General features: G+C 41.0%; 2 protein-coding genes across 3 annotated transcripts in view; both read left to right on the top strand.

Moving 5' to 3' along the window:
- The window catches only part of jak2b (Janus kinase 2b), a 216948-nt gene extending 200992 nt beyond the window's left edge, over positions 1-15956 (top strand). Inside the window, exons 1-24 of one of the 2 annotated variants that reach the window (XM_068720941.1) lie at positions 1530-2084; positions 3675-3912; positions 4559-4682; positions 4783-4900; positions 6440-6585; positions 6999-7290; positions 7670-7789; positions 7949-8106; positions 8386-8497; positions 8816-9002; positions 9728-9852; positions 10052-10186; positions 10669-10756; positions 11093-11220; positions 11401-11539; positions 11713-11864; positions 11939-12089; positions 12404-12540; positions 12820-13009; positions 13179-13303; positions 13404-13576; positions 14196-14313; positions 14588-14701; positions 15270-15956. In XM_068720941.1, the coding sequence (XP_068577042.1) occupies positions 3690-3912; positions 4559-4682; positions 4783-4900; positions 6440-6585; positions 6999-7290; positions 7670-7789; positions 7949-8106; positions 8386-8497; positions 8816-9002; positions 9728-9852; positions 10052-10186; positions 10669-10756; positions 11093-11220; positions 11401-11539; positions 11713-11864; positions 11939-12089; positions 12404-12540; positions 12820-13009; positions 13179-13303; positions 13404-13576; positions 14196-14313; positions 14588-14701; positions 15270-15377 (3363 nt within the window). In that variant the 5' untranslated portion in view covers positions 1530-2084; positions 3675-3689 and the 3' untranslated portion in view covers positions 15378-15956. Of the gene's footprint in view, positions 1-1529; positions 2085-3674; positions 3913-4558; positions 4683-4782; positions 4901-6439; positions 6586-6998; positions 7291-7669; positions 7790-7948; positions 8107-8385; positions 8498-8815; positions 9003-9727; positions 9853-10051; positions 10187-10668; positions 10757-11092; positions 11221-11400; positions 11540-11712; positions 11865-11938; positions 12090-12403; positions 12541-12819; positions 13010-13178; positions 13304-13403; positions 13577-14195; positions 14314-14587; positions 14702-15269 lie in introns of those variants that run through there. The other variant, XM_068720940.1, reaches the window with a different exon arrangement.
- A 1327-nt stretch (positions 15957-17283) lies between these two features.
- zgc:114041 (uncharacterized protein LOC574425 homolog) lies at positions 17284-20424 on the top strand. The gene is made up of 4 exons (XM_068720943.1): positions 17284-17503; positions 17583-17726; positions 18012-18794; positions 19139-20424. Exons 1-4 carry the CDS (start codon positions 17308-17310, stop codon positions 19309-19311), a joined length of 1296 nt encoding a protein of 431 aa, XP_068577044.1. The 5' UTR covers positions 17284-17307; the 3' UTR covers positions 19312-20424.
- The last annotated feature ends 5920 nt before the right edge of the window (positions 20425-26344 follow it).

Here is a 26344-nt window from a genome sequence, read left to right as displayed (position 1 = left end):
GTATTTTGTTTGTGTCTGGTTTCAACTCAGAATTAGTTTCTCCTTGTATTTTTGGCTCAAGCGATGGTAATATTGGATATGTGGCCAAGAAATTCTGTGCCGATATTCATGGTCCCCAGAGGATGAAGCCCCCTGACTTTGGTGATCCCCTGAGTGTCCTCTAGTGCCACCAGCAGGTCAAAGTGTTCACTTCTCCAGTGACATTAGACAGTGGTTCAATATATGTGTTGTCTTGTTATAGTTGGAGGCAGCCTCAAAGCTCTTGATGCTTACAGACCTTTTTGGGGAAAGTGAGGCAGCCGTCTATGGGTTCAGAGGATTGCTTGGTGCCCCTAATGATCTCTGATTATTCCCTCCAGCCAGGCGTTTCATTGGAAGATGAGTTGGAGCAGTAGATCTACACCCAGTGAGACCTTTTTTTGGGGGGAGAGAGGTAATACTCAGCATACTTCCTCCTAAAAGCCTGGTACTTTTCTTCACTGTCGGTTTCCGTAACCACTGTGCCACCCATCTGCCCAGTTGTTCCTTTTTTCCAAAAATAACAACATCATTGTTTCAGGTCTGCCTGCAATTATTTCATTGCTGTCAGCAATTTTACAGAAACATGTCTGGGAGGTCTGACATAGTCGCTACACCAGTCCTAACCACGATGAATATGTAGAGAATGTGCGAATTAAACACTCTCACTCAATAAACTGAAATACATATGAGTGGGAAATTACAGGAAAAGATCAAATATCGTTCATTCCTTCTTATATACAGTCCATCAATACCCCTCTGACGAATTTAAAAGGATCAGCTTCACTACAGTTGTTCCAAAACTATCGCACTGCTTTGCATTTCATAATAAGTGTGTTTACGATATTGTGTTCCACTTGTAAAACTGTGCCGTAATCTGAGCAGCCAGTGGTTCTGAGTTGGGTGTTTGTTGCTAGTTTGTTGATTCACAAGCCAGGTGACTGATTCAGTGGGACGATGCTGCCTTCAAGTCTCCTCATAACCTCTAAATTAGCAGAACCAAAGTTGTATAATAAGGCATAATAAATACAATAAATACAATGATATATGCAAATGTGTATGTGAGAGCCAGAAAATGTGCTCTGAAGTAGGGAGGACATTCATGGTTGTTCAAACTCGTTTCTGTGTATACATTCAGTGTATGTAGAGAAGTTGCAGGTTATAAAATCAAATTATTTGTAGCCTTGTCTACACAGACTGGTTTTAACCACTGTCTTTTAAAAACACTGTGAGGATATCAAACCTTACTTTGCTGAATTTCTGTGAATATCATTTAGAATAATTAGCAAAATTGTATGATTGCATTTTTTGTGTTATCTTCATTTATCTTTCTGTATTATTAGCTGTCAGTAGGTATTGAGGCATTTTTCATGTAAAATAATAATAGTAATTATTTTGGTATTTCTGACAGCACCTGAAGGCAGCATCGATGTAGTGGGAGAGGCTGGTTTGTTGACTGACTTCGGCTGCGCAGTAGTGCAGTGCGCACACTGGCAAACTAGCTACCTTCAGAGAGTTAAAGCCATTCAGTTGATAAGATGTCAACAATGTAACTCTCGTTGTACAGCCGTAAGCCACAGATATTCTGGCACACACACACACACACACACACACACACACACACACACACACACACACACACACACACAAGAAAGCCTGCAGATGAACTGCGTGTCATCGGACCAGTTTGTGGCCGCGAGCAAGACGCGGTGTTTTAGCTTCAGCATTAGCTTTAAGTTAGAAGATTGACAAGATAGACGGCTAAAGTTCCTCCCGGAGTGAATGGGTAACGCTGTGCTGACCACGGGTATAGTTTATGTAACGCTTTGCAGGGTTAGCCAACTGAGGGCGACGAGGAAATACGAACGCTTCCAGATGGATTCATGCCATGAAATCATTTGTTTATTTCGGGCTGTAGTCTGAGAAGAAGATTTTTTTTTTTAAGAAGTGGAGCAGAAGTGTTCTTTAGCTGTCAACCTCTCGCCCCGTCCTGGCTGCAGCGCTGGCCTAGGAAGCTAGCAGCAAGCTAGCTGTAGCTAGCTGCGCGTCCTGGCTCATCTTCTAAAGTAAGTGTTTGCTCTCATTACTGCTCCACTGACAGCTCTCGGTTCTTTAAGTGCGCGGACGTAGACATGGAGCGCTGGTTGGTTAAGTCGCTGATATGTATGTGTACATATATGTTCGTAACGTTTCTCGTGATTGTAACGGTATCTCAACGTTAGCTCACTCGTATGGAGGTGGGTCCGTTACGTTAATCTATTGAAGCCATAGCTAACGGCAGCACGCAAGATCACGGCCTTGATGAGTCTGATCTGCAGCGAACTTTCTGATATTTGTGCTGGATGTGTTCAGGTTAAACGTTGATTTTTTTTGGGGGGGGGGTGCAAAAAGCAGGTGAGCACTGAACTTGCCATGACAACAATCAACTGTTGCATGTTTCCCTTCAGTCATATTCACATGAGCTACAATGAGTACAATGCTGACCATTCACTATGTTCACTTCCTCAAATGCTTTTCTTTGTTTTTTGGTTTTGTGTGGCTTGAAGCTCCCTTTGGTAGGCTGGTGTAATTCATTTCATAGACTATACCTTCAATGGATTGGTCAAATACATAATTAATAATGACAATAATCATATTGATGTTATGATTTTATTTCCTTGCTTTGGTCACGGTGTATGTCATTCATTAATGTCAAATGGAGACAAATATATTTCAATTTAGCATGAATATGAAACACGGTAGTATTAATGGCGTGAGTGTTTACCGCTCCCTTAAGTCAAAATTTAGCCTTTGGCAGCAATTATAGTCACAGCTTTGCACATCTGGATGCTACAAACACATGTATGACCATACATGCATGACTGGTGAAGTACCTGGATGTGTCAGAGTAGCCATAGACATCTTGGTGACGTCCCCCCCAAAAAAGTGTTCTTTTGCACAAAGTCCTGTAAAAAAACATGAAAAAGGAGAATGGATAGTTCTTACAACAATGACATAATTCATGACTTTCTTTGTTAGGGTCTCATTTCAGTTACAGAATGAAGAAAGTATGCATGGTGGGCTGATTACATACAGGAACAAGGACAGGACTCCAGCTATAGCACAGCAGCCTATGTGTGCTAGATTATGACCGTGGAAGAAATATAACACCCATGATTCAGTCCTCCGTGATGTACGGTCTTAGAGGGAAGGGGAGCACTGGTGGGCTGAAAAGCAGCTGTTTGGATTGTTCTGCTTTCCCACTGCGGAGTACAAAATGCATGTACCAGTTAGAAGTGTGTATCGATTCCTTTACATTTAAACCTAAGTAAGCCTACTTAATGATGATGAGTTGATAAGCTGCCCTGACAAATGTCATGCAGCTGGGCTCAATTCTCAATACTCCGTTTACAGTGAAACTGTATTTCCTAACTCTCACAGAGGGCTGCCTATTTTAGAACTAGATTTGCAAATTGTACGACCTTCTTCCAGACGGTGGCTCCTCTGCCCCGCAGCTTTACTTGACGCTGGAATTCTTGCTAACAGTTTATGCAACAGTTGAGACCATGTAACCTAGCTGATCTCACTGTGAAATGCGTCACACTAAAAACACAAGAAGCCGTTAGTCTTTCTGCTGACTTTTTTTTTTTTTTTTTTTGCATTTATCTGATTTGAAGGTTTTCGTGTTGCTGATGGCGTCCCTGCCAGCCATGGACGCTGTGACGGACACATGCCCCGCGGTGCACCAGAACGGGACTGCCCATCGGGAATGTGAAAGCACAAGGCCGGCCGCTGTCGTTCTGAAGCTTCACTTCTACCGCAGCAGCCACGGGGCGGCCGAGCGCGGCTTCCTCGGCTACCCGCCGGGGGACTACGTGGCCGAGGAGCTGTGTATAGACGCAGCCGCGGCGTGCAGTGAGTAATCGAACCATGCGAGACTGCGTAATGCACACACACACCCTCGTGTGTTTCGCTGTAACCCGGAGCATAGGTCCCAAGATAAGGTTATCAAGAGGCCACAGTGAAACCTAAAAATCGTTGGCTTGTTCAATACTCTCAAAGCTTTATTTACAGTTTGTCTAGCTTTACTTACTTTGTTCCAAGGACAAAATATGGTAGCTTGGCTGTGCTTGGTGTGTTTTTTTTTGTTTGTTTTAGTGTTTTTTTTCTGCTGTAGTTCAATTTAAGAGTCAATAAAAGTATGATGCAACTAATACACAGATCAGGGCTAGACTAACCTGCATGTTCTGTGTTTGATGATAAACCAAACACAATTGACATTTTAGACCATCTTTATTGACCTTTTGCTCAGCTGTGTTGGTACTAGAAACATGTCGTTTTCTAGTGTGTGTCCTAAAGCATAATGTATGATGAGCTCTTCTGAGTTTCCCCTAAATGAACACAGTTTGAAGAGGAATCAATCCACTTAATTTATACGGATGAACAAGAAACTTTGACTTAGATCAAGCCAGTACTACGCAGCTGCCCTGTGCTGCTTCACAGAATTCAATGTGCAAGTTTAGAGAACATAATCTGGTTTCTCATTCTTTGCCCCTTTTAGGTATTTCACCGCTGTACTGCAACCTTTTCGGTCTCTTTCGAGAGCGAGACAGCTTGTGGTTTTCACCCAACCACATCTTCCAGCTTGACGAAGTGGCGTCTGAAGATGTGTTTTTCAGAATAAGGTAGCATATTATTATGATTATTATCGTCTGCTTGCCTCTTAACTACCTTCTCCAGGTTTAAATTGTCATCTTCTTGTCACTTGCTTATCGTTTACCACAGGTACTACTTCCCTGGCTGGTACAGCGGTGGGGCATCCAGAGCGTACCGATACGGGGTTTCCAAAGGGTCCGAAAGCCCCGTCCTTGATGACTTTGTGATGTCATACCTCTTCTCTCAGGTGAGCACTTCAGCAGTAACAACCACTCTCTTTATTACTTAAATTAAAGAATACTCAAGCCCTCAGATTTGCACTTTTTAAACAACATATTTAAGAGCCTGTTAGGTTTGCCCAGTATTGTAATTAGGCATTGTTTTTTTTAAAGCATTACCCAGGAATCCTTCTAAAGATAGAGAAGTAACAAACTATGGAACCTTGTGTTGGTCCGTGGATGTCTCTGGAGAAATGCTTTCAGTCAGTCGACACACTGGCTGTAAAAACGAGGGCTGCCCATGAGAGCGAGTGGCAAAGCGGCGCTAATGTCCAAAGAAGGTTCTTGTCAATTAAGTCAGCCACACGAAGTTTCTTCTTATTGAATAATAGTCACGGTCACAATGCCACCGAGGCTCGATTACTGGACGTGATGAGCCCAGAGACCCACGAGACTTTGGAAATCCAAAATAGTTTTTGGGGAACTATTTTCAGCCTTGAGTTGCAGTTAGTGAAGCACTAGAACAGTTTGTGCGTAATTTACTCAAAATAAAAGAAGAAAGACATCAAGCACTGCACCATGTGGCTCATTCATGTGGTTTCCCACAATGCATTTTTGCCCAAATTTAATACAACAAGTTAATCTGGCCTGGGATGCCACATTGGCTCATTGCTTGTGTGTGTTTGAATGGACTGCATATTTAATTTAGCTTTCTCTCTGTTGGCTGCGTTCCTTCGACCAAATACGAGTTATGATACGTTTACCGTCTTTCCACACGGCACCAATACCTGAACATGAAAGTTGGAGAAATGTGCATTAGAAACATTTTCAGATGTGTCATCAGTGCCCTGCGTTCCCTCGGTCAAGGCCAGATGTGTATGACCTAAATCCATTAACTTGAATACTAAACATCTGTCCTTTTGTTGCTTATCAACAAAGCAAATCAATAGAATACTCATTTTTTTAAAGTATGTGATAACTGCAGCCCAGCTCTAAACCCTGTTTCAATAGACACAATGTGAGTAGTGCAGGTGAATCCAGGTGAGTGAAGCCAGTGTTATGACTGGAGCTGAACCCTGAGTGAACTGAAGGATTATGTGGATTTATGCCTGTGGAAATCTGCCCTGGTGGCTCGGGGCAGGCCTGAAAGGGAGAAGGGAAGCGCTACCGCGGCCGTCATCTGAGGGTGTAGTGTGTTCGCAGCCATTAAGCCATTACACATGCTCACATTCACCCCCGGACAGATGTGTTTTTTTTTGGGGGTTTTTTCGCTCCGTGAAGGATATATCAAATTCCTCACAGTCTAATCTAGAGCTGAGCCTCTGTGTTTGTGGTAAAGTAAGGCTATTATGACTTGCAAAGGGAACTGTGTCTCACCACTCAAAAATTGCTGAGTCAACAAAACCGCAGCAACACGGTTTGTTCATAGCCCAACACTAGGACAACGATAATGAACGTGTGGTGAATTGATTACAGTCTACAGTATGTGAGCACAAGCTTGCACACGCGGACGAACACAAGTGACAGATCCGTACAAATCAACGGTGATTGTGTTCCTTTCTGTGCAGTGGAGGAATGACTTCGTCAACGGCTTGGTGAAGATCCCCAACTGCCATGAAAGTCAGGAAGAGTGCCTCGGCATGGCTGTGCTCGATATGACACGAACAGCCAAGGAGAGGCAGATGTCCCCGCTGGACGTCTACCACACGATAAGGTACCGGAGGAAAACAAAGGCTGCCTCTCATCTCCTTCTTAAGAAAGCATCGGAAGTGAACACCGATGATGTAATAGTGTAACTGGTGCCGAAACAAAACTCTTCTTTTTTTTTTTTCTGCGTTGACACCAAGGAAATGTTTTTCCGATATCTTATAAATAAGAATATTTACACTTTTTTTCTACAAAAACAAGCCAAACTTGTAGAACTGTACGAGAACTTAAAATAGTCTGAAATAAGAAAAGTAATGCATTGAATCAGAACATATCTAATCCGACAATAAGTTAACAAATTAAGAATCTGACGAAGCATTTAATACTTGATACTCCTGGTATTTTTATTAAATACATGATAGAATCATTTTGAACAATAGGATCCATGCTGACGCGTAATCTTTCTTGCTTGCTTTCTAGCTACAAGTCCTTCTTGCCAAAGGATATGAGCGCTCGGATCCAGGACTGCAACTTCTTGACGCGCAAGCGAATCCGCTTCCGCTTCAAGCGCTTCATCCAGCAGTTCAGTCAGTGTCGGACCACAGCCCGCGACCTCAAGCTCAAGTACCTCATCAGCATGGAGTCGCTGGAGAAGTCCTTCTACACGGAGACCTTCCAGGTCAGGGATCCATCCAGTGGACAGCTCATCATCCTGGTGGCGGCGGACAGTGGCATCCAGTGGTGTCAAGAGAAGCTGAAGGATTCTGAGCAGGTCGGTGTCGTGAGCGCCGTCCGACAATGTTGCTGACTTTTAAACACTTGCTGCACTGGAGGCCTTTAGGTACCAGAAACACATGGATGTCTGTTCATGGGTCATAATCCCATAAAACCCTAAAATGTCACCAAAAAAAAAATCTCTAAATACAAACATGCTACGAAAGGAAATAGGAGATTTGAGAGCTAAAGGGAGCGGGAGACGACAAACAGAAGCACAGGATTGTGTCCTGGAGCATTGGCAGTATTTCAGAATAAACTACACAGGCTATGTTCTTTGTAATGTGGCAATATGCCAAACCTATTCAACAGTTTCTGTGTATTTAAAAGCGCCGGTTCGGTGGCAATAAAAGTCGTATCTTATGCCGTTCGTCCAGGAGCTGCAGACCCTGTGTGACTTCCCTGACGTCACTGACATCAGCATCAAACAGGCCAGCAAGGAGGGAGCTGTAGAGGGTCGGGTGGTCACCATCAACAAGCAGAATGGCAAGAATCTGGTAATTTCACTTTACTCCGTCCGCACCAGGCAAAGAAACTGTTTGACCAAAGCTGTCCGCTGTCTCAGAGAGGACTACGGAAGAAGGCAAACTTCAGATTTACAGGCAATGAGGAATATAATGGTGGAAGCTTACTCGTGTGTTTTTTGTGTATTTCAGGAGCTGGAGTTCCTCAGCCTGTCTGAAGCCCTCTCCTTTGTGTCCCTCATCGACGGCTACTATCGGCTCACTACAGACGCACATCACTACCTTTGTAAAGAAGTGGCTCCTCCCAGACTTGTGGAGGCCATCGCTTCCCATTGCCACGGTCCCATCTCGTAAGCGAACGATAACAAAGCTTGATTCATCATTTTACTACCAGAACAAAAGTTCACAAGCGTCAGTTCTGCAGGGACGTTTTTAGCCGTACATCAGCGGACATCTCTCAAAATTCCTATACGGGCAGAATTCTGTAGATTATCTATATAGTTCAAAATTGCGACCACAATGTACAAGCATTCCTCGTGACTCATCCCATCAGGTGAAGCTGAATTTCTCTGCAGAGATGCAGCTAAATAACCTGATGTGACTTGTTCCGCGTTGTGTTTTCGTTGCAGAATGGAAATCGCTATCAGTCGGCTTCAGAGGTGTGGAAACAAACAGGGATTGTACATTTTGAGATGTAGCCCTAAAGAGTTCAACAAGTATTTTCTGACTTTCCCAGTTGAGGTGGGTAAAACTCGCCTCGGCATATTTTCCACGTGTGTGTATTGACGACTTGGAAGAGTCAAAATTTGAAATGCAGTAACAATTCTCCTGTCCTGTGTTGCTCTGATCTAATCTTACGTCTCAACTGACAACATTATCACTTAAATCAGGAAATGTGTGATATGTGAACAGCTGCACTGTATGAGGCTGCATGTACAGTAAAGCATTTCCGATGATCCAAAGACTTGAACCCAACTGGACTGTTGTAAATCAGACTTGGTGACTGACACTCACATTCTTTTCTTTCCCGCTGTCTGCCCTCCTCTTTTGCGTCTGCAGGTGTATGACGCTGTGGAATACAAGCACTGCCAGATAACCAGGTCTGTCAGTGGGGAGTTCAACCTCAGTGGAACCAAAAGAAACTTCAGCAGCTTGCAGGAGCTTCTCAGCTGCTACCAGAAGGAAACCGTGCGCTCCGACAGCTTCATTTTCCAATTCAGCAAGTGCTGTCCGCCTAAATCCAAAGGTAAATCTCAGGAATTCAGGACGTCCATGGGCCTCCAGCTGTGTGCTCTTCATATATATATATATATAAATATATATATATATATATAATATATATATATATATATATATATATATATATATATATATATATATATATATATATATATATATAAATATATATATATATATATAAATATATATATATATATATAAATATATATATATATATAAATATATATATATATATATATATATATATATATATATATATATATATATATATAAATATATATATATATATATATATATATATATATATATATAAATATATATATATATATATATATATATATATATAAATATATATATATATATATATATATATATATAAATATATATATATATATATATATATAAATATATATATATATATATATATATATAAATATATATATATATATATATATATATATATATATATATATATATATATATATATATAAACACACACACACACACACACATACATACATACATAACTGGAATGACTCGAAGTTGTCTCGGTCCTTTTTCTTGCGTAATTAAACCAGAACTAGTCAGAGTTTGGGGTGGAGGATTCATTTCCAACGAAAGCTGCTGCCACCTGTGACTCACATTGTCCTGTCAGCGTGATCACCTTCAACTTATCAAACTACATTTGTTGTTCTTGGACGTTTAGTTGTCGTCTTCTCTCTCCGTCGACAGAAAAGTCCTGCCTCCTCGTGTGTCGGAGCAACAAGGGCTCCGAAGTGCCTCTCTCTCCATCTCTCCATCGACACAACATCAACCAGATGGTGTTCCACAAGATCAGGAAAGAAGACCTGGAATTCGTAAGCTTTAGTGTGCATGTTCAGGACTGTCGTATGTCCAACAAGTCAACCCATGAAAATGTATTAGCATTCCCCATTACTGTGTTGTAGCACTAAAGTACAATACCGCTGTCCTTTACTGACATGTCCCCTGAAGTCACCACAACAATCACCTGTTAAGAGCTAGAATTGAAATCTGCAGTGATGGTCTTCCTTTCAGATGGAGAGTCTAGGCCAAGGGACATTTACCAAGATCTTTAAAGGGGTCCGCAAGGAGCTGGGAGATTATGGACTCGTGCACCAAACGGAAGTCGTCATGAAAGTCCTGGACCAAGCCCACAGGAACTACTCTGAGGTGTGTGTGTGTGTGTGTGTGTGTGTGTGTGTGTGTGTGTGTGTGTGTGTGTGTGCGCCGCCGCTCTGATCGCTTCAGGTTGAAAGTCTAGAATTCATTTTGTCCAGTTTGACCGTCTCATATTTTAGACTTTGCTGCTTTTCTTTCTCATATGCATATTTTATAACATATGTACATTTATTTTACATTATTTAGTTATGATGGTTGTTTTTCACCATTAGATTTGCTTGCTCTATTCGTTCCTCCTGTTCATTGTGACCATTAAGAAACCCCTTAAGGTGCTGCCAATGTGAGCGAAGGCGCACAAAGTCCAACAAAACTTCATCTGAAGTTGATTTGAGGCTTCAGCAGTTAAACAAATCAAGCAGATTTCTTCCAGTTACTGTCTTATTAATACAAATTCCCTCTGAAGAATTGTTTGAAATGAAGATGATCGTTGTTTGTTTGTTTGTTTGTCTTAACCGTCTTCTCTCGTCCTACAGTCCTTCTTTGAAGCTGCCAGCATGATGAGCCAGTTGTCCCATAAGCACCTGATACTTAACTATGGCGTGTGTGTCTGCGGAGAGGAAAGTGAGTCAGCCTTAGAGACACACTCTGAACTTATCGTTCCATAAGCAATACCGCTGTTTATCGAAAGAAAACAAAATCTTCTGATTCCCATTTGTTTGTCAAACGATATGGTCTTGTGTCATGGTGCTCTAGTGATGTAAGGAGACCTCGCTTCGCTCTAATCTTGATAAAATACTGATGCACAAAGTGATGCCTTTAATCGGTGTCAGATAACGTTGATGTGAACCAGAACAACGTCAGATTCTCAAGTGTCCTTGTGTAACACCATCAGCAAAGAGGCTCATAAGGATGATGTGTAGTTTACATGTGAGGAATTGCGTTGTTGTCCTGTTTCAGACATCATGGTGCAGGAGTATGTGAAGTTTGGGTCACTGGACACCTACCTGAAGAAGAACAAGAACTTGATAAACATCCTGTGGAAGCTGGAGGTGGCTAAGCAGCTGGCCTGGGCCATGAACTTCCTGGTAGGGAGACGAACGTGGTGCCAGAATTGATGGATATCAATTTGTGTGTTTCTTGAATTTAATTTGGTATACAAATCGTGATTTAAAAATTGTAAAAGGAGAAGCATCTGCACTAGGAAGTAGGTCTGACTATGTGAGACTATTAAAGACTGATCTATCTCTCCCTCTCTGAACCCGCAGGAAGAAAAGCAGCTTGTCCACGGGAATGTCTGCGCTAAAAACATTCTGCTGATCAGAGAAGAGGACCGGCGGGCTGGGAACCCCCCCTTCATCAAACTGAGTGACCCCGGCATCGGCATCACTGTCCTTCCCAAAGAAAGTGAGTTCATGTCTCTCCTCATCTTAACTGTAATGCATATCTTCCATCAGCAGGGGGCAGCTGTTTAACAGGGTCGCGTTGGCTCTGAGATTAGTATCAACTGTCAGCTGTGGCTGAAATTTCCGGTGCTTTTAATTAAAAAGAAGAGTTTTCTGTTTTTGTTTGGGGCTCAGTCCTGATTGAGAGGATCCCTTGGATTTCCCCCGAGTGCGTCGAGGACCCCGCCAGCCTCAGCCTGGCTGCAGACAAGTGGAGCTTCGGCACCACACTGTGGGAGATCTGCAGTGGTGGGGAGAAACCTTTAGCAACACTGGACATCTCTAAGGTAGGGCTGGCCTAAAAATGTGTAGGTATATAGTCAATAATAATCCACTATAATAACCCTTTTGTGTCTCACAGAAAACCCTGTTCTATGAGGACCACCACCAGCTTCCTGCACCAAAGTGGACCGAACTGGCCAATCTGATCACCAGCTGCATGGACTACGAACCTTCGTTCAGGCCCACGTTTCGTGCCGTCATCCGTGACCTCCACACCCTCTTCACGCCAGGTTGGTCTCTTTGCTCCCGATGTTGTCGCCACAGGGAATCTAGGTCACACCGGTGTGGAATCGCAAATGTCTTCCGACGCGCTCGCTGATCGTAGTGTCTGCAGAAGTCACGGCGATTAATGAAGTAGGGACGGCCTTGAAGGAATTCTTCAGCATTTCCTACTAAAAGTCAGATGAGAAAATAGATATCAATGTCATCTCTTTGTGATTTCATTTAGATATTGGTCCAAGAGATGAGTCGCCTAGCTAGTAAATGTTGTTGATTTCTCTCTTGGATGTGTGTGATTTTTTTTTTTTTGTCTTTGTGTCCCCAGACTATGAGTTGATCGTGGACAGTGACATCCTGCCCAACAGGACCGTGGTGTCGGGCTGGTCCACTGGGGGCTTTGAGAGTCAGGAGCCGGCTCAGTTCGAAGAGCGACACCTCATATTCTTACAGCAGCTGGGCAAGGTATGAAGAAGTGTGGAGACTGTGCCTTTAAGAGCAAATCAGCCGACATGTTCGACACGTGTTGTCATAATGATTTCACTCTTTCCTCATTAAGTTATGACTACATGATTCTGGAATAACTAAAAAAATAAACATCACATAATATTACTTGTTTTGACATTAAGTATAAGTTTAACTGGGTGCGATTTGCTTAAATCTGACGGACTCACGTTAAAGCTTTAACTAAGAAATGAGAGTAAAATGAATGACAGCTCACTCACAGTTGGTCGTCTCTTAAAGGGAAACTTTGGCAGCGTGGAGATGTGTCGCTATGACCCGCTCCAGGACAACACCGGAGAGGTCGTGGCTGTGAAGAAACTCCAGCACAGCACCGCGGAGCACATCCGGGACTTTGAGCGAGAGATCGAGATCCTGAAATCTCTGCACCACGAGAACATCGTCAAGTACAAAGGCGTCTGCTACAGTGCAGGTATAGTTGACCCAGAATCAGCGCCGTCATCCTCTCCCCAGAACTGAAATGTTTCCTTATTCGGGAGGAGCATCCTCTGCACTCTTCTCTGCAGGGTCTGCCTCTTAAACGTCAGAGGACTGCCTGTATACACCTCAGACATTTTGTGACTTTTTTTGGCTTCTTTCAGGACGACGAAATCTCCGTCTCGTCATGGAATATCTGCCCTTTGGAAGTTTGCGAGATTATCTCATGAAAAACAAGGAGAGGATCGACCACAAGAAGCTTGTTCATTACACGTCACAGATCTGCAAGGTACCTCCTTTTTGTCCAGTTTTGTGGAGCTGCTGACCAGTGGAGCTACAGATACAAAAAAATATGTGTGTTGTTGTTGTTGTTTTTTTTGCATCCCCAGGGTATGGAGTACCTGGCAAGCAAGCGGTATATCCACAGAGACCTGGCGACACGGAATATCCTTGTGGAGAGTGAGCTGAGGGTAAAGATCGGAGATTTCGGCCTCACCAAAGTTCTGCCTCAGGACAAAGAGTACTACATGGTCAAAGAGCCGGGAGAGAGTCCCATATTCTGGTGAGTCTCTTCTTCATGGTGCCGTACAGAGTGCGACTTTCTTTAACGTTATACAAGGAACTTTTAACTGGTTATGACTCCATGTAATGTTGACGCTACCACTGTCACTAATGCCTTACACAGGCAAACAAGGCCACCGTCTATATAGTGACGGCGCCTGTCATTGGCTCTGGTTCCCACGCGATATCAGACAAAACAATTCAGGTTCACCAGAAACTCCTACAGCTCAGACTCCTGCGCCCCGGCTGCAGAACCTGGAGCTCTCCGCCGGTTTCCTGGGAGACAACTGACACCGTGCTGCTGGAGGGAAAGGAGGCGGAGTCAGACCGTCGGACCCTGCTGCTGTAAAATTAGAGGTTTCTAAAGGGAGTCTGGCAGCTGCAGATCTTAACATGAAACGGTGGTCGGGTGGTACTCAGGGAAACACTACCACTTTTGTCCACAGGAGCCGCCAAAATCGGCTCTTTGTAAGGGACCTGTTACAGCGAACACGTAGCTCCACGTTAGGAATCCTTGAAACATTGTTTTATGTCTTGCTGTGATACCTGTCCTAGTTTTGAAGACAACGTGTAAATTCACAAGCGGGGGACAGACGGTCACCCGGTGTGCTGTTTTCTAGGTATTCCCCCGAGTCGCTGACTGAGAGCAAGTTCTCTGTGGCGTCAGACATCTGGAGCTTTGGAGTGGTGCTTTATGAACTTTTCACCCACAGCGACAAGAATTCCAGCCCTCCAGCAGTAAGTGCTAACACACACACGCCTCCATGCACTGCCTGTGTTATTTGAGGTAACTGCTTCTTTTTATACTGTTGTTATTTCCGGACTCAGGCCACTGATCCAGAAGTCCAGCGTGATCACAATTAAACATAATTTCATTCGGTGAATTCCTAAATGTTTCCGCACAAAGTAGAGCCTGTGACTCCCTAACTGAAGTCATTTCTCTGTTTGTTTTGCTTCATTTTTGTTTGAATCAATCCGTCTTTGTCTCGGCTGTCACCATTCTCCTCCCCAGGTTTTCATGTCCATGATGGGGAACGACAAGCAGGGACAGTTGATCGTCCATCACCTCATTGAGCTCCTCAAGTCGGGCAGCAGGCTGCCTCAACCTCTGGAGTGTCCCACGGAGGTAGGAGCTCGCACACACTTACATACCGTATACACATATTTACACTCGCACTATTTTATGTCAATGCGTGCTCTGTCATGTCCAGTACATGGACACCATGCATACACACGCGGCTGCAAACATGATATTCGTTGCATTACTTCTCCCGATGCGAAAGTGGGGATCTTCATCGTCCCTGGGTTAAATATACCGACACATACAAATGTACACGTCTGAAGAAACTAAATGCTGACATAACCTCTTACATGTTAACCCACGTGAAGAAAGACTTGAAATACACAGCGTAGACACTGTTGGACCAGTACTGAACAAAAGACACGTGGACGGCGAGCTCATCGAGAGATTTACCACGTTACCTATTTTCATGCGTATGAGCTGCAGCAGTTTCTCACGGCAAAGACTTATTGGACAAATCCTTCGTGGCTGAACGTGACACTGGTGAAACCAGTATTCCGCCCAACCCTACAGGCAGTTGCAGTTACTGTAAAGTAACTGCAACTCAACCTGTTTGCTCATCCGAGGAACTCGTTCACAAAACGATTCTCTTTCTGCCTGTTTTTTCTCTCAGATAAACGAGATGATGGAGGAGTGCTGGGACAACGACCCCGGCTTGCGTCCATCTTTCAAGGAGCTCGCCCTGCGCATAGACCTGTTCAGGGACAGTAAGGAGTTCTAGACGGAGAGATCACCAAAGTGCTCTGTAAACTGCCATCAGCTCAGAAAACTACTGCCGAGGTGCCTTTAAGCAAGGCACTCAACCTCCCCATAGTGGAGCAGCACAGTGGGAATGGATCAACTGTTGAAGGCGATGTTGGTTTGGTCAGAGATCCTGGGTGAAGTTTAAAAGAAGAGTTCGTGGAGACGAAGTAGATGATTGCCAGGCCTAAAGCTAGAGACGCTTGTGTCAAACGAGTTCTCTCTGTGTATCTGTGTGTGTGTGTTGTGTCCTTACAGCTAGCAGGGCTAGCTCTCGCCATCCTCTTTCCCCCCTCACCTGAAGAGAAATTGTCTAATAGAGCTGAGTGTTTTCTATGTATGTGTGTGTATATATACCCACAGTATATTGGTGTACATATGTCCAGAAAAATTTTATAATTTTATAAAATGATAATATAGTAAAGTACTATATTTGAACTACGAGCAAGATGTCAGTATAAATGAAGTATTTACAAAGGTGATTTAAATATGCGTCATGGTTTTATGTTTTTATTGTGAGAGCTGGTGTGAAAATTAAAGAACAGTTCAATTCAATTTATCTGTTACGCAAAATCTTGTGGTCTTTGAAAGTCATAAATGAAATGTGCACATTTGTTTACTGTGACACCAGCTAAGACGCTCAAAATGTTGTTTTGAAATTCAAGGGGAAACGACACTGATCACAAAAAACACAATATACTGAATTTGCATCCTCATTAGAAGGCAAATGTCACTTTTACAGTACAACCTAAATGTTCCTGAGGAGCAATTACCTAATTAAGTACCGGCATATATGTATGGGCAATACTGGGGTACTTGCAATTTATTTGATGTTACTTTATACTCATACTCCACTAAATTTCAGTGCAACGTATCGCACGTTTTTCACCTCGGAAATGCAGAAACAAACGCATACGGTATATGTTCATTTTCTCAGTCAATGATTTGTGTTCTGTTTTTCCTGGTGGAAATGGGCGTTCACTGCTTTGCAGATTCAAGCTGCCAAAAATAATCCACCTCTAAATAATGCTCGAGGAAAAAGCACAGTCCCAGCTGCAAAAGGAATTTTAACTTTTCATTTTTTTCCCCTCTAAATATTAATTCGCTCACTCTCCCGTACCCAGGCATTTGTGGTCGCTAATTTACCGTTGTAAATTACAATTTTTATTTTGAAATCCGGATGTTGCGTACGCTGCGGATGTGCCGGAGCTTCATCAAAACGAGGACGTCTCAAGGTGCAAGCCGCTGTCTGATCGGGTCAGAGCGGGCGCGTGAATCGTTTTGTGAACGAGAACAAAAAGGTTAAATTAATACTTCAAATCTTGCCGAAGATTCGCCTGTTTTTGAATGGGATCACCGTAAACTTCAGAATAAGAGCGCACTGCGATTTTGAACGCATTTTGGCAACTTCACCGTAAATGCTGTAGGAAATATGCAGCATCAGTACATGTGTTGAAGACGGTGGGAGAGGGGCCGTAGCGGAGAGAAAGGTGAGCTTTCTTTTGTGCAAAAGATTCAGGTTCTGCACTATGTACTGTTTTATATTTATATATAAATAAGTATTTATTTGTACTGGTGTTAGTTGTATTTTATACTCCCTGTATGAAGGAGCAAAAACATTAGAACATTCTGAAATCAAATTTTTTTTTTGGCTTGTGTCACCTTTCCATACATTGAAATAACTGTTAATGTCATATATGGGACCAGTTCCTCTAATTTTAATAATTGACTTTTTAATTAACTGATTATACTCCTGTATTATTAAATGCAGCACTTTTACTTGTAATGGAGTACTTTTACCACCACTGGTCCCTTTTAGAGTGCATCTGTGTGCGTCATTTTTAATGAGCCTTGCTTACCTTTTGAGCTCAACGTGTTGCAGGAGAGCAGCCTGCAGAGGGGCGGTGAGGATGAAGTCCAGCAGACCTCCTGACGGTGGGTACGGCTGGGTGGTGGTCATGTCCGCCTTTTTCACCATGGGCCTCACTGCTGCCGTCCTCAAGAACTTCGGCCTCTTCTTCCTGGAGATCCAGAGTCACTTTGGAGTCCCGACCAGCACCACCTCATGGGTCACCTCCACCACCATCGCCATGTTTCACCTAGGAGGTAAAGACATGGGTTCTAGCTTGAAGTTGGTTATTAACTTAAACATTTTTTTAAATGGTGTTTCCATTTTTCCTCTCAGCTCCAGTGGCCAGTGCGCTGACCTTACAGTTTTCCCAGAGAGTGGTCATCATAGTCGGAGGTCTGCTGTCGGCCTCCGGCATGTTGCTGTCCACTCTGGACTTCAGCATGCCCTGGCTCTACCTCACCATGGGCATCCTGCAAGGTATAGAGCACACTCAGCACATACCGTACCCCCCAGGAAGCATTGCTGCTCTCTTGTGTGTGTGTATATATATATATTTTCTTACAGTTTATAGACAAAAAATAATTAAGGGATTATTTGAGAAATAAATAATTAATTGATAATGAAAGTAAATATACCCTTTTGGCACTAAAACTTGGTATGTGGGATGTTTGAAGGTGACCACTTTGTTTGGTTAAAACATTATCAGGACCCCAATCTCCCGAAAGGAAACAAGATGGCTAAAGTTTTCCATCTTGTTATCAGGAACGGGCATTTCCTTCACATGGATCCCCGCCAACAGCATGGTGAGCCACTACTTTGTGCGGTGGCGTCCCATCGCCTACGCCGTCGCCAGCTCCGGGGAGTGCGTCTTCGCCGTCGTGTTCAGCCCCTTCTTCCAGTGGCTGATTGAGATGTACGGCTGGCAGGGGGCCTTGCTCATCATCGGAGGCCTTCAGCTCAACCTGTGTGTCTGCGGCGCTCTCATGAGACCCCTGGAGGAAGTCCAGAGCCCGATGCAGGAAACCAAAGAAAATCCAGAAGGCGATGCCACTGTGGTCTCGCCACGGAGGAAGGTAATCTTCCAGTTCTCCCTGATGAGGAAACCTGAACTACTCCTCTACATCCTGTTTGCCATCTTAGCGGCGGCAGGATTCTTCATCCCGCCGCTCTTCCTAGTGCCTTTCGCCAACAGTTTGGGGATGGATAACTACTGGCCTGCCTTCATCCTCTCTACCCTGGCGTTAGCAGACCTGGCGGGGAGGCTGCTCTGCGGCTGGATAGCCAACATGAGGCTGGTGAGGAACCTGCAGCTGCTCACCATGGTGGTCACTCTGCTCGGGGTGGTGCTCCTGCTGCTGCCCGTCAGCCACAACTACTGGGCCATCCTGGTCTTCGCCTCGCTCTACGGCTTCCTGTTCGGCTGCGTGGTGGCCATCCACGTCACGTCTATCGTGGACATCGTAACCCTGGAGGGATTCGACAGCGGACTGGGGCTCTTTATGCTTTTCAGGAGCATCGGTGGATTCCTCGGACCACCTGCTGCAGGTGAGAAGATTTAGATCGTCAGGAATTTGGTACACACATTCATGTCCCCCACGGGATGCATATTAATAACTTTGATGGATCACTTGAACACTTTGTTTTGTGATCAAATACCTGCAAAAGTAATGACATTCACACACTAAACTAAGATGGTGAACATGGTAGATATTATACCTGCTAAACCTCAGCATGTTCGCAGACAACTGGTAGAAAGCTGCTTGCATTGCAAGTTCTTTCATCAATGCTAGTGCTGTTGGCTGAAGTGTGGGTGGACAGCTCTGCAGTGTAAGGTTGGTTCATTTTCCATTGCGGCCCCTTAATCCTATGCTCTAATGCTTCTCATGCAGGCTGGCTGGTGGACCAGACAGACGACTACAGCGCTGCCTTCTACCTCTCGGGTGTCTGCCTCGTTTCATCAGCGGTGTTCGTCGCCCTGGTCGACCGCCTAGTTCAGAGGAGACGATCATCGGACGCTAAAGTTCATCGAGTGATTACCCAGGACGACTCAGAAGCAACCTGATCATAAGCCTGAGGTGTGTTCAGCGTTTGATCATGTGCCAAATGCTGTGTTTTTTTGCTGACATTTTTATTCTCTCAGAAAAAAAGTGCAATATATCCTCATTTGAAGCCAATGAGAGACTTTGAGAGGGTGACAAATGGAAGTAGCATGAACACATGTTCTATCTCTGACGGTATCGTTTGCAGGTTAAAACACCTTTACGGTATTATTTAAATAGTTTGGTGTTTTAAATCGGCAGAAAACGGTTTTAACCAAAGAAACACTGATTTATGCTTTGTTAGTCGGTCATGGTAAATATATATGTATAATGCAGCAGACATGCTGACACGCAATACTGTCCCACCCACATACTTGAATTACTGTTACGCAAAAATAGTGCGTTTGTTGTGGACTACTGTTTGGATGTGCTCGTGAGTATTTACAGCAGCAGGGCAGTGTTTATATGAATGTTAAATTACTACCTCAAGTCACATGTCACCCAGTACGAGTGTGGCTCGTTGATGTGTTGTTAATAAAGTTTGGATAACCATGGATCTGTTGACAATAAAAAACCTATAGAATATCAACAGACTGATCCTGTAACTTGCTGCAGTGGGGAGCCATCATAACTCTTCAGCTGTAAATAACTCTGACGTCATAACTCAAGTGTTGGCTTTCCATGCTAGCACTCTGACTCTGCTCTTAAAGGGCGGATTTTATCACAGGTCATGGTGTAGGTTTTATGACTAATGTACATATGTGTATCTTGTCCAATGAAATCAGTTCTTCCTATGCAATCGAGACTTACGATGAACTCTTTGATAACTTTATCAACTTAAAATGTGGATTTTCTTAATGATTTTTAAAAGATAACTTGAGGTCCAGATAACTTTTGTTCTTACTGGAGTACTTTACATAACTGGAGTACTCTACATACGCACAGTTCGACGCACCATTTTCCTACTTAAAAAACGAACCTTTTAAAGCCATTTCACCAAGGAAACAGTTTTAACAGATTCGATCCAAGACGAATGAATAGCTTTAGCTTCCTTTTGTACCTTTTTGATGTTTTGAGTGACTTGATCTTTTTGCTTTTTGAAGTTTTGTCTCAATATATGTGATTTTGTTAACACCACCAGTTCTTGTCAGTTAAAAATGCAGCATTTTAAGAAATAAATGACTGCACTGATGGTTTTAAACACATGCCTTAAGTCTTTATTTTCATCTATATCATTTGTCTTATCTGCCTTTTAAATTTCCAGATGTTCAGCATGTCACCAACAGCATGCTGCAGTGAAAATTCAGCTGAAAACACCACACTACCTAACTACAGCCTCACAGGGCCAGTACATGTTCACAAAAATGTCAAGTCATAAGGTCATGGTATAGAATGTCTCAAAAAAAGTCATTCAAAATATCGTAGTATAATTTGTCATATGTCATAAAAAATAAAAAGAGTAATTTAGTATTTCATAAAAAAAATGCATAGTACAGCATGTCATAAAAAGTCATGACAAATTGTCATAGAATATGTAAAAAAAAAATCATAGTTTAGTATTTCATCAAAAATATCTGTATAATATGTGATAAAAAAGTCAAAAGAAACGGTCATAGTATAGCCTGTCGAAAACAGTCAAAAAACAGTCATAGTATAGCATATCGAAAAAAGTCAAAAAACAGTCATAGTATATTATGTCGAAAACAGTCATAGTATAGCATGTCGAAAAAAGTGGAAAACAGTCATAGTATAGCATGTCGAAAAAATTGAAAAACGGTCATAGTATAGCCTGTCGAAAAAATTGAAAAACGGTCATAGTATATTATGTCGAAAACAGTCATAGTATAGCCTGTCGAAAAAAGTGAAAAACAGTCATAGTATAGCATGTCGAAAACGGTCATAGTATAGCCTGTCAAAAAAAGTGAAAAACGGTCATAGTATAGCATGTCGAAAAAATTGAAAAACGGTCATAGTATATTATGTCGAAAACAGTCATAGTATAGCCTGTCTAAAACAGTCATAGTATAGCCTGTCAAAAAAATTGAAAAACGGTCATAGTATAGCATGTCGAAAAAAGTGAAAAACAGTCATAGTATAGCCTGTCGAAAAAAGTGAAAAACGGTCATAGTATATTATGTCGAAAACGGTCATAGTATAGCCTGTCGAAAAAATTGGAAAACAGTCATAGTATAGCCTGTCGAAAAAAGTGAAAAACAGTCATAGTATAGCATGTCGAAAAAAGTCAAAAAACAGTCATAGTATATTATGTCGAAAACAGTCATAGTATAGCCTGTCTAAAACAGTCATAGTATAGCCTGTCGAAAACAGTCATAGTATAGCATGTCGAAAAAATTGAAAAACGGTCATAGTATAGCATATCGAGAAAAAAAAGTCAAAAAACAGTCTTAGTATATTATGTCGAAAACAGTCATAGTATAGCCTGTCTAAAACAGTCATAGTATAGCCTGTCGAAAAAAGTGAAAAACAGTCATAGTATAGCATGTCGAAAAAATTGAAAAACGGTCATAGTATATTATGTCGAAAACGGTCATAGTATAGCCTGTCGAAAAAAGTGAAAAACAGTCATAGTATAGCATGTCGAAAACGGTCATAGTATAGCCTGTCGAAAACAGTCATAGTATAGCATGTCGAAAAAATTGAAAAACGGTCATAGTATAGCATGTCGAAAAAAGTGAAAAACAGTCATAGTATAGCCTGTCGAAAAAATTGAAAAACAGTCATAGTATATTATGTCGAAAACGGTCATAGTATAGCCTGTCGAAAACAGTCATAGTATAGCATGTCGAAAAAATTGAAAAACGGTCATAGTATAGCATATCGAGAAAAAAAAGTCAAAAAACAGTCTTAGTATATTATGTCGAAAACAGTCATAGTATAGCCTGTCTAAAACAGTCATAGTATAGCCTGTCGAAAAAAGTGAAAAACAGTCATAGTATAGCATATCGAAAAAAGTCAAAAAACAGTCATAGTATAGCATGTCGAAAACGGTCATAGTATAGCCTGTCGAAAACAGTCATAGTATAGCATGTCGAAAAAAGTGAAAAACGGTCATAGTATAGCATGTCGAGAAAAAAAAAAGTCAAAAAACAGTCTTAGTATATTATGTCGAAAACAGTCATAGTATAGCCTGTCTAAAACAGTCATAGTATAGCCTGTCAAAAAAAGTGAAAAACGGTCATAGTATAGCATGTCGAAAAAATTGAAAAACGGTCATAGTATAGCATGTCGAAAAAAGTCATAGTATAGCCTGTCGAAAAAAGTGAAAAACAGTCATAGTATAGCATGTCGAAAAAATTGAAAAACGGTCATAGTATAGCATGTCGAAAAAAGTGAAAAACAGTCATAGTATAGCCTGTCGAAAAAAGTGAAAAACGGTCATAGTATATTATGTCGAAAACGGTCATAGTATAGCCTGTCGAAAACAGTCATAGTATAGCCTGTCGAAAAAAGTCAAAAAACAGTCATAGTATATTATGTCGAAAACGGTCATAGTATAGCCTGTCGAAAAAAGTAAAAAACGGTCATAGTATAGCATGTCGAAAAAAGTGAAAAACGGTCATAGTATAGCATGTCGAAAAAAGTCAAAAAACAGTCATAGTATATTATGTCGAAAACAGTCATAGTATATTATGTCGAAAACAGTGAAAAACGGTCATAGTATAGCCTGTCGAAAACAGTCATAGTATAGCATGTGGAAAAAATTGAAAAACGGTCATAGTATAGCATGTCGAGAAAAAAAAGTCAAAAAACAGTCTTAGTATATTATGTCGAAAACAGTCATAGTATAGCCTGTCTAAAACAGTCATAGTATAGCATGTCGAAAAAAGTCAAAAAACAGTCATAGTATATTATGTCGAAAACGGTCATAGTATAGCCTGTCGAAAACAGTCATAGTATAGCATGTCGAAAAAAGTGAAAAACGGTCATAGTATAGCATGTCGAGAAAAAAAAAAGTCAAAAAACAGTCTTAGTATATTATGTCGAAAACAGTCATAGTATAGCCTGTCTAAAACAGTCATAGTATAGCCTGTCAAAAAAAGTGAAAAACGGTCATAGTATAGCATGTCGAAAAAATTGAAAAACGGTCATAGTATAGCATGTCGAAAAAAAAAAGTCAAATAACAGTCTTAGTATATTATGTCGAAAACAGTCATAGTATAGCCTGTCTAAAACAGTCATAGTATAGCCTGTCAAAAAAAGTGAAAAACGGTCATAGTATAGCATGTCGAAAAAATTGAAAAACGGTCATAGTATAGCATGTCGAGAAAAAAAAGTCAAATAACAGTCTTAGTATATTATGTCGAAAACAGTCATAGTATAGCCTGTCAAAAAAAGTGAAAAACGGTCATAGTATAGCATGTCGAAAAAATTGAAAAACGGTCATAGTATAGCATGTCGAGAAAAAAAAGTCAAATAACAGTCTTAGTATATTATGTCGAAAACAGTCATAGTATAGCCTGTCTAAAACAGTCATAGTATAGCCTGTCAAAAAAAGTGAAAAACGGTCATAGTATAGCATGTCGAAAAAAGTCAAAAAACAGTCATAGTATATTATGTCGAAAACGGTCATAGTATAGCCTGTCGAAAACAGTCATAGTATAGCATGTCGAAAAAATTGAAAAACGGTCATAGTATAGCATGTCGAGAAAAAAAAGTCAAAAAACAGTCTTAGTATATTATGTCTAAAACAGTCATAGTATAGCCTGTCGAAAAAAGTGAAAAACAGTCATAGTATAGCCTGTCGAAAAAAGTAAAAAACAGTCATAGTATAGCATGTCGAAAAAATTGAAAAACGGTCATAGTATATTATGTCGAAAACGGTCATAGTATAGCCTGTCGAAAAAATTGAAAAACAGTCATAGTATATTATGTCGAAAACGGTCATAGTATAGCCTGTCGAAAACAGTCATAGTATAGCCTGTCGAAAAAAGTGAAAAACAGTCATAGTATAGCATGTCGAAAAAAGTCAAAAAACAGTCATAGTATATTATGTCGAAAACGGTCATAGTATAGCCTGTCAAAAAAAGTGAAAAACGGTCATAGTATAGCATGTCGAAAAAATTGAAAAACGGTCATAGTATATTATGTCGAAAACAGTCATAGTATAGCCTGTCTAAAACAGTCATAGTATAGCCTGTCGAAAAAAGCAAAAAACGGTCATAGTATAGCCTGTCAAAAAAATTGAAAAACGGTCATAGTATAGCATGTCGAAAAAAGTGAAAAACAGTCATAGTATAGCCTGTCGAAAAAAGTGAAAAACGGTCATAGTATATTATGTCGAAAACGGTCATAGTATAGCCTGTCGAAAAAATTGAAAAACAGTCATAGTATATTATGTCGAAAACGGTCATAGTATAGCCTGTCGAAAACAGTCATAGTATAGCCTGTCGAAAAAAGTGAAAAACAGTCATAGTATAGCATGTCGAAAAAAGTCAAAAAACAGTCATAGTATATTATGTCGAAAACGGTCATAGTATAGCCTGTCGAAAACAGTCATAGTATAGCATGTCGAAAAAATTGAAAAACAGTCATAGTATATTATGTCGAAAACGGTCATAGTATAGCCTGTCGAAAACAGTCATAGTATAGCCTGTCGAAAAAAGTGAAAAACAGTCATAGTATAGCATGTCGAAAAAAGTCAAAAAACAGTCATAGTATATTATGTCGAAAACAGTCATAGTATAGCCTGTCTAAAACAGTCATAGTATAGCCTGTCGAAAACAGTCATAGTATAGCATGTCGAAAAAATTGAAAAACGGTCATAGTATAGCATATCGAGAAAAAAAAGTCAAAAAACAGTCTTAGTATATTATGTCGAAAACAGTCATAGTATAGCCTGTCTAAAACAGTCATAGTATAGCCTGTCGAAAAAAGTGAAAAACAGTCATAGTATAGCATATCGAAAAAAGTCAAAAAACAGTCATAGTATAGCATGTCGAAAACGGTCATAGTATAGCCTGTCGAAAACAGTCATAGTATAGCATGTCGAAAAAAGTGAAAAACGGTCATAGTATAGCATGTCGAGAAAAAAAAAAGTCAAAAAACAGTCTTAGTATATTATGTCGAAAACAGTCATAGTATAGCCTGTCTAAAACAGTCATAGTATAGCCTGTCAAAAAAAGTGAAAAACGGTCATAGTATAGCATGTCGAAAAAATTGAAAAACGGTCATAGTATAGCATGTCGAAAAAAGTCATAGTATAGCCTGTCGAAAAAAGTGAAAAACAGTCATAGTATAGCATGTCGAAAACGGTCATAGTATAGCCTGTCGAAAACAGTCATAGTATAGCATGTCGAAAAAATTGAAAAACGGTCATAGTATAGCATGTCGAAAAAAGTGAAAAACAGTCATAGTATAGCCTGTCGAAAAAATTGAAAAACAGTCATAGTATATTATGTCGAAAACGGTCATAGTATAGCCTGTCGAAAACAGTCATAGTATAGCATGTCGAAAAAATTGAAAAACGGTCATAGTATAGTATATCGAGAAAAAAAAGTCAAAAAACAGTCTTAGTATATTATGTCGAAAACAGTCATAGTATAGCCTGTCTAAAACAGTCATAGTATAGCCTGTCGAAAAAAGTGAAAAACAGTCATAGTATAGCATATCGAAAAAAGTCAAAAAACAGTCATAGTATAGCATGTCGAAAACGGTCATAGTATAGCCTGTCGAAAACAGTCATAGTATAGCATGTCGAAAAAAGTGAAAAACGGTCATAGTATAGCATGTCGAGAAAAAAAAAAGTCAAAAAACAGTCTTAGTATATTATGTCGAAAACAGTCATAGTATAGCCTGTCTAAAACAGTCATAGTATAGCCTGTCAAAAAAAGTGAAAAACGGTCATAGTATAGCATGTCGAAAAAATTGAAAAACGGTCATAGTATAGCATGTCGAAAAAAGTCATAGTATAGCCTGTCGAAAAAAGTGAAAAACAGTCATAGTATAGCATGTCGAAAAAATTGAAAAACGGTCATAGTATAGCATGTCGAAAAAAGTGAAAAACAGTCATAGTATAGCCTGTCGAAAAAAGTGAAA

This window comes from Cebidichthys violaceus, unplaced genomic scaffold, assembly GCF_023349555.1.
Source record: "Cebidichthys violaceus isolate CVI_PGR_0920_01 unplaced genomic scaffold, fCebVio1.0.p SCAF_26, whole genome shotgun sequence".
NCBI lineage: Eukaryota > Metazoa > Chordata > Actinopteri > Perciformes > Stichaeidae > Cebidichthys > Cebidichthys violaceus.
The sequence above is the reverse complement of the archived record's forward strand: the minus strand, read 5'-3'. Positions and strand labels throughout refer to the sequence as shown.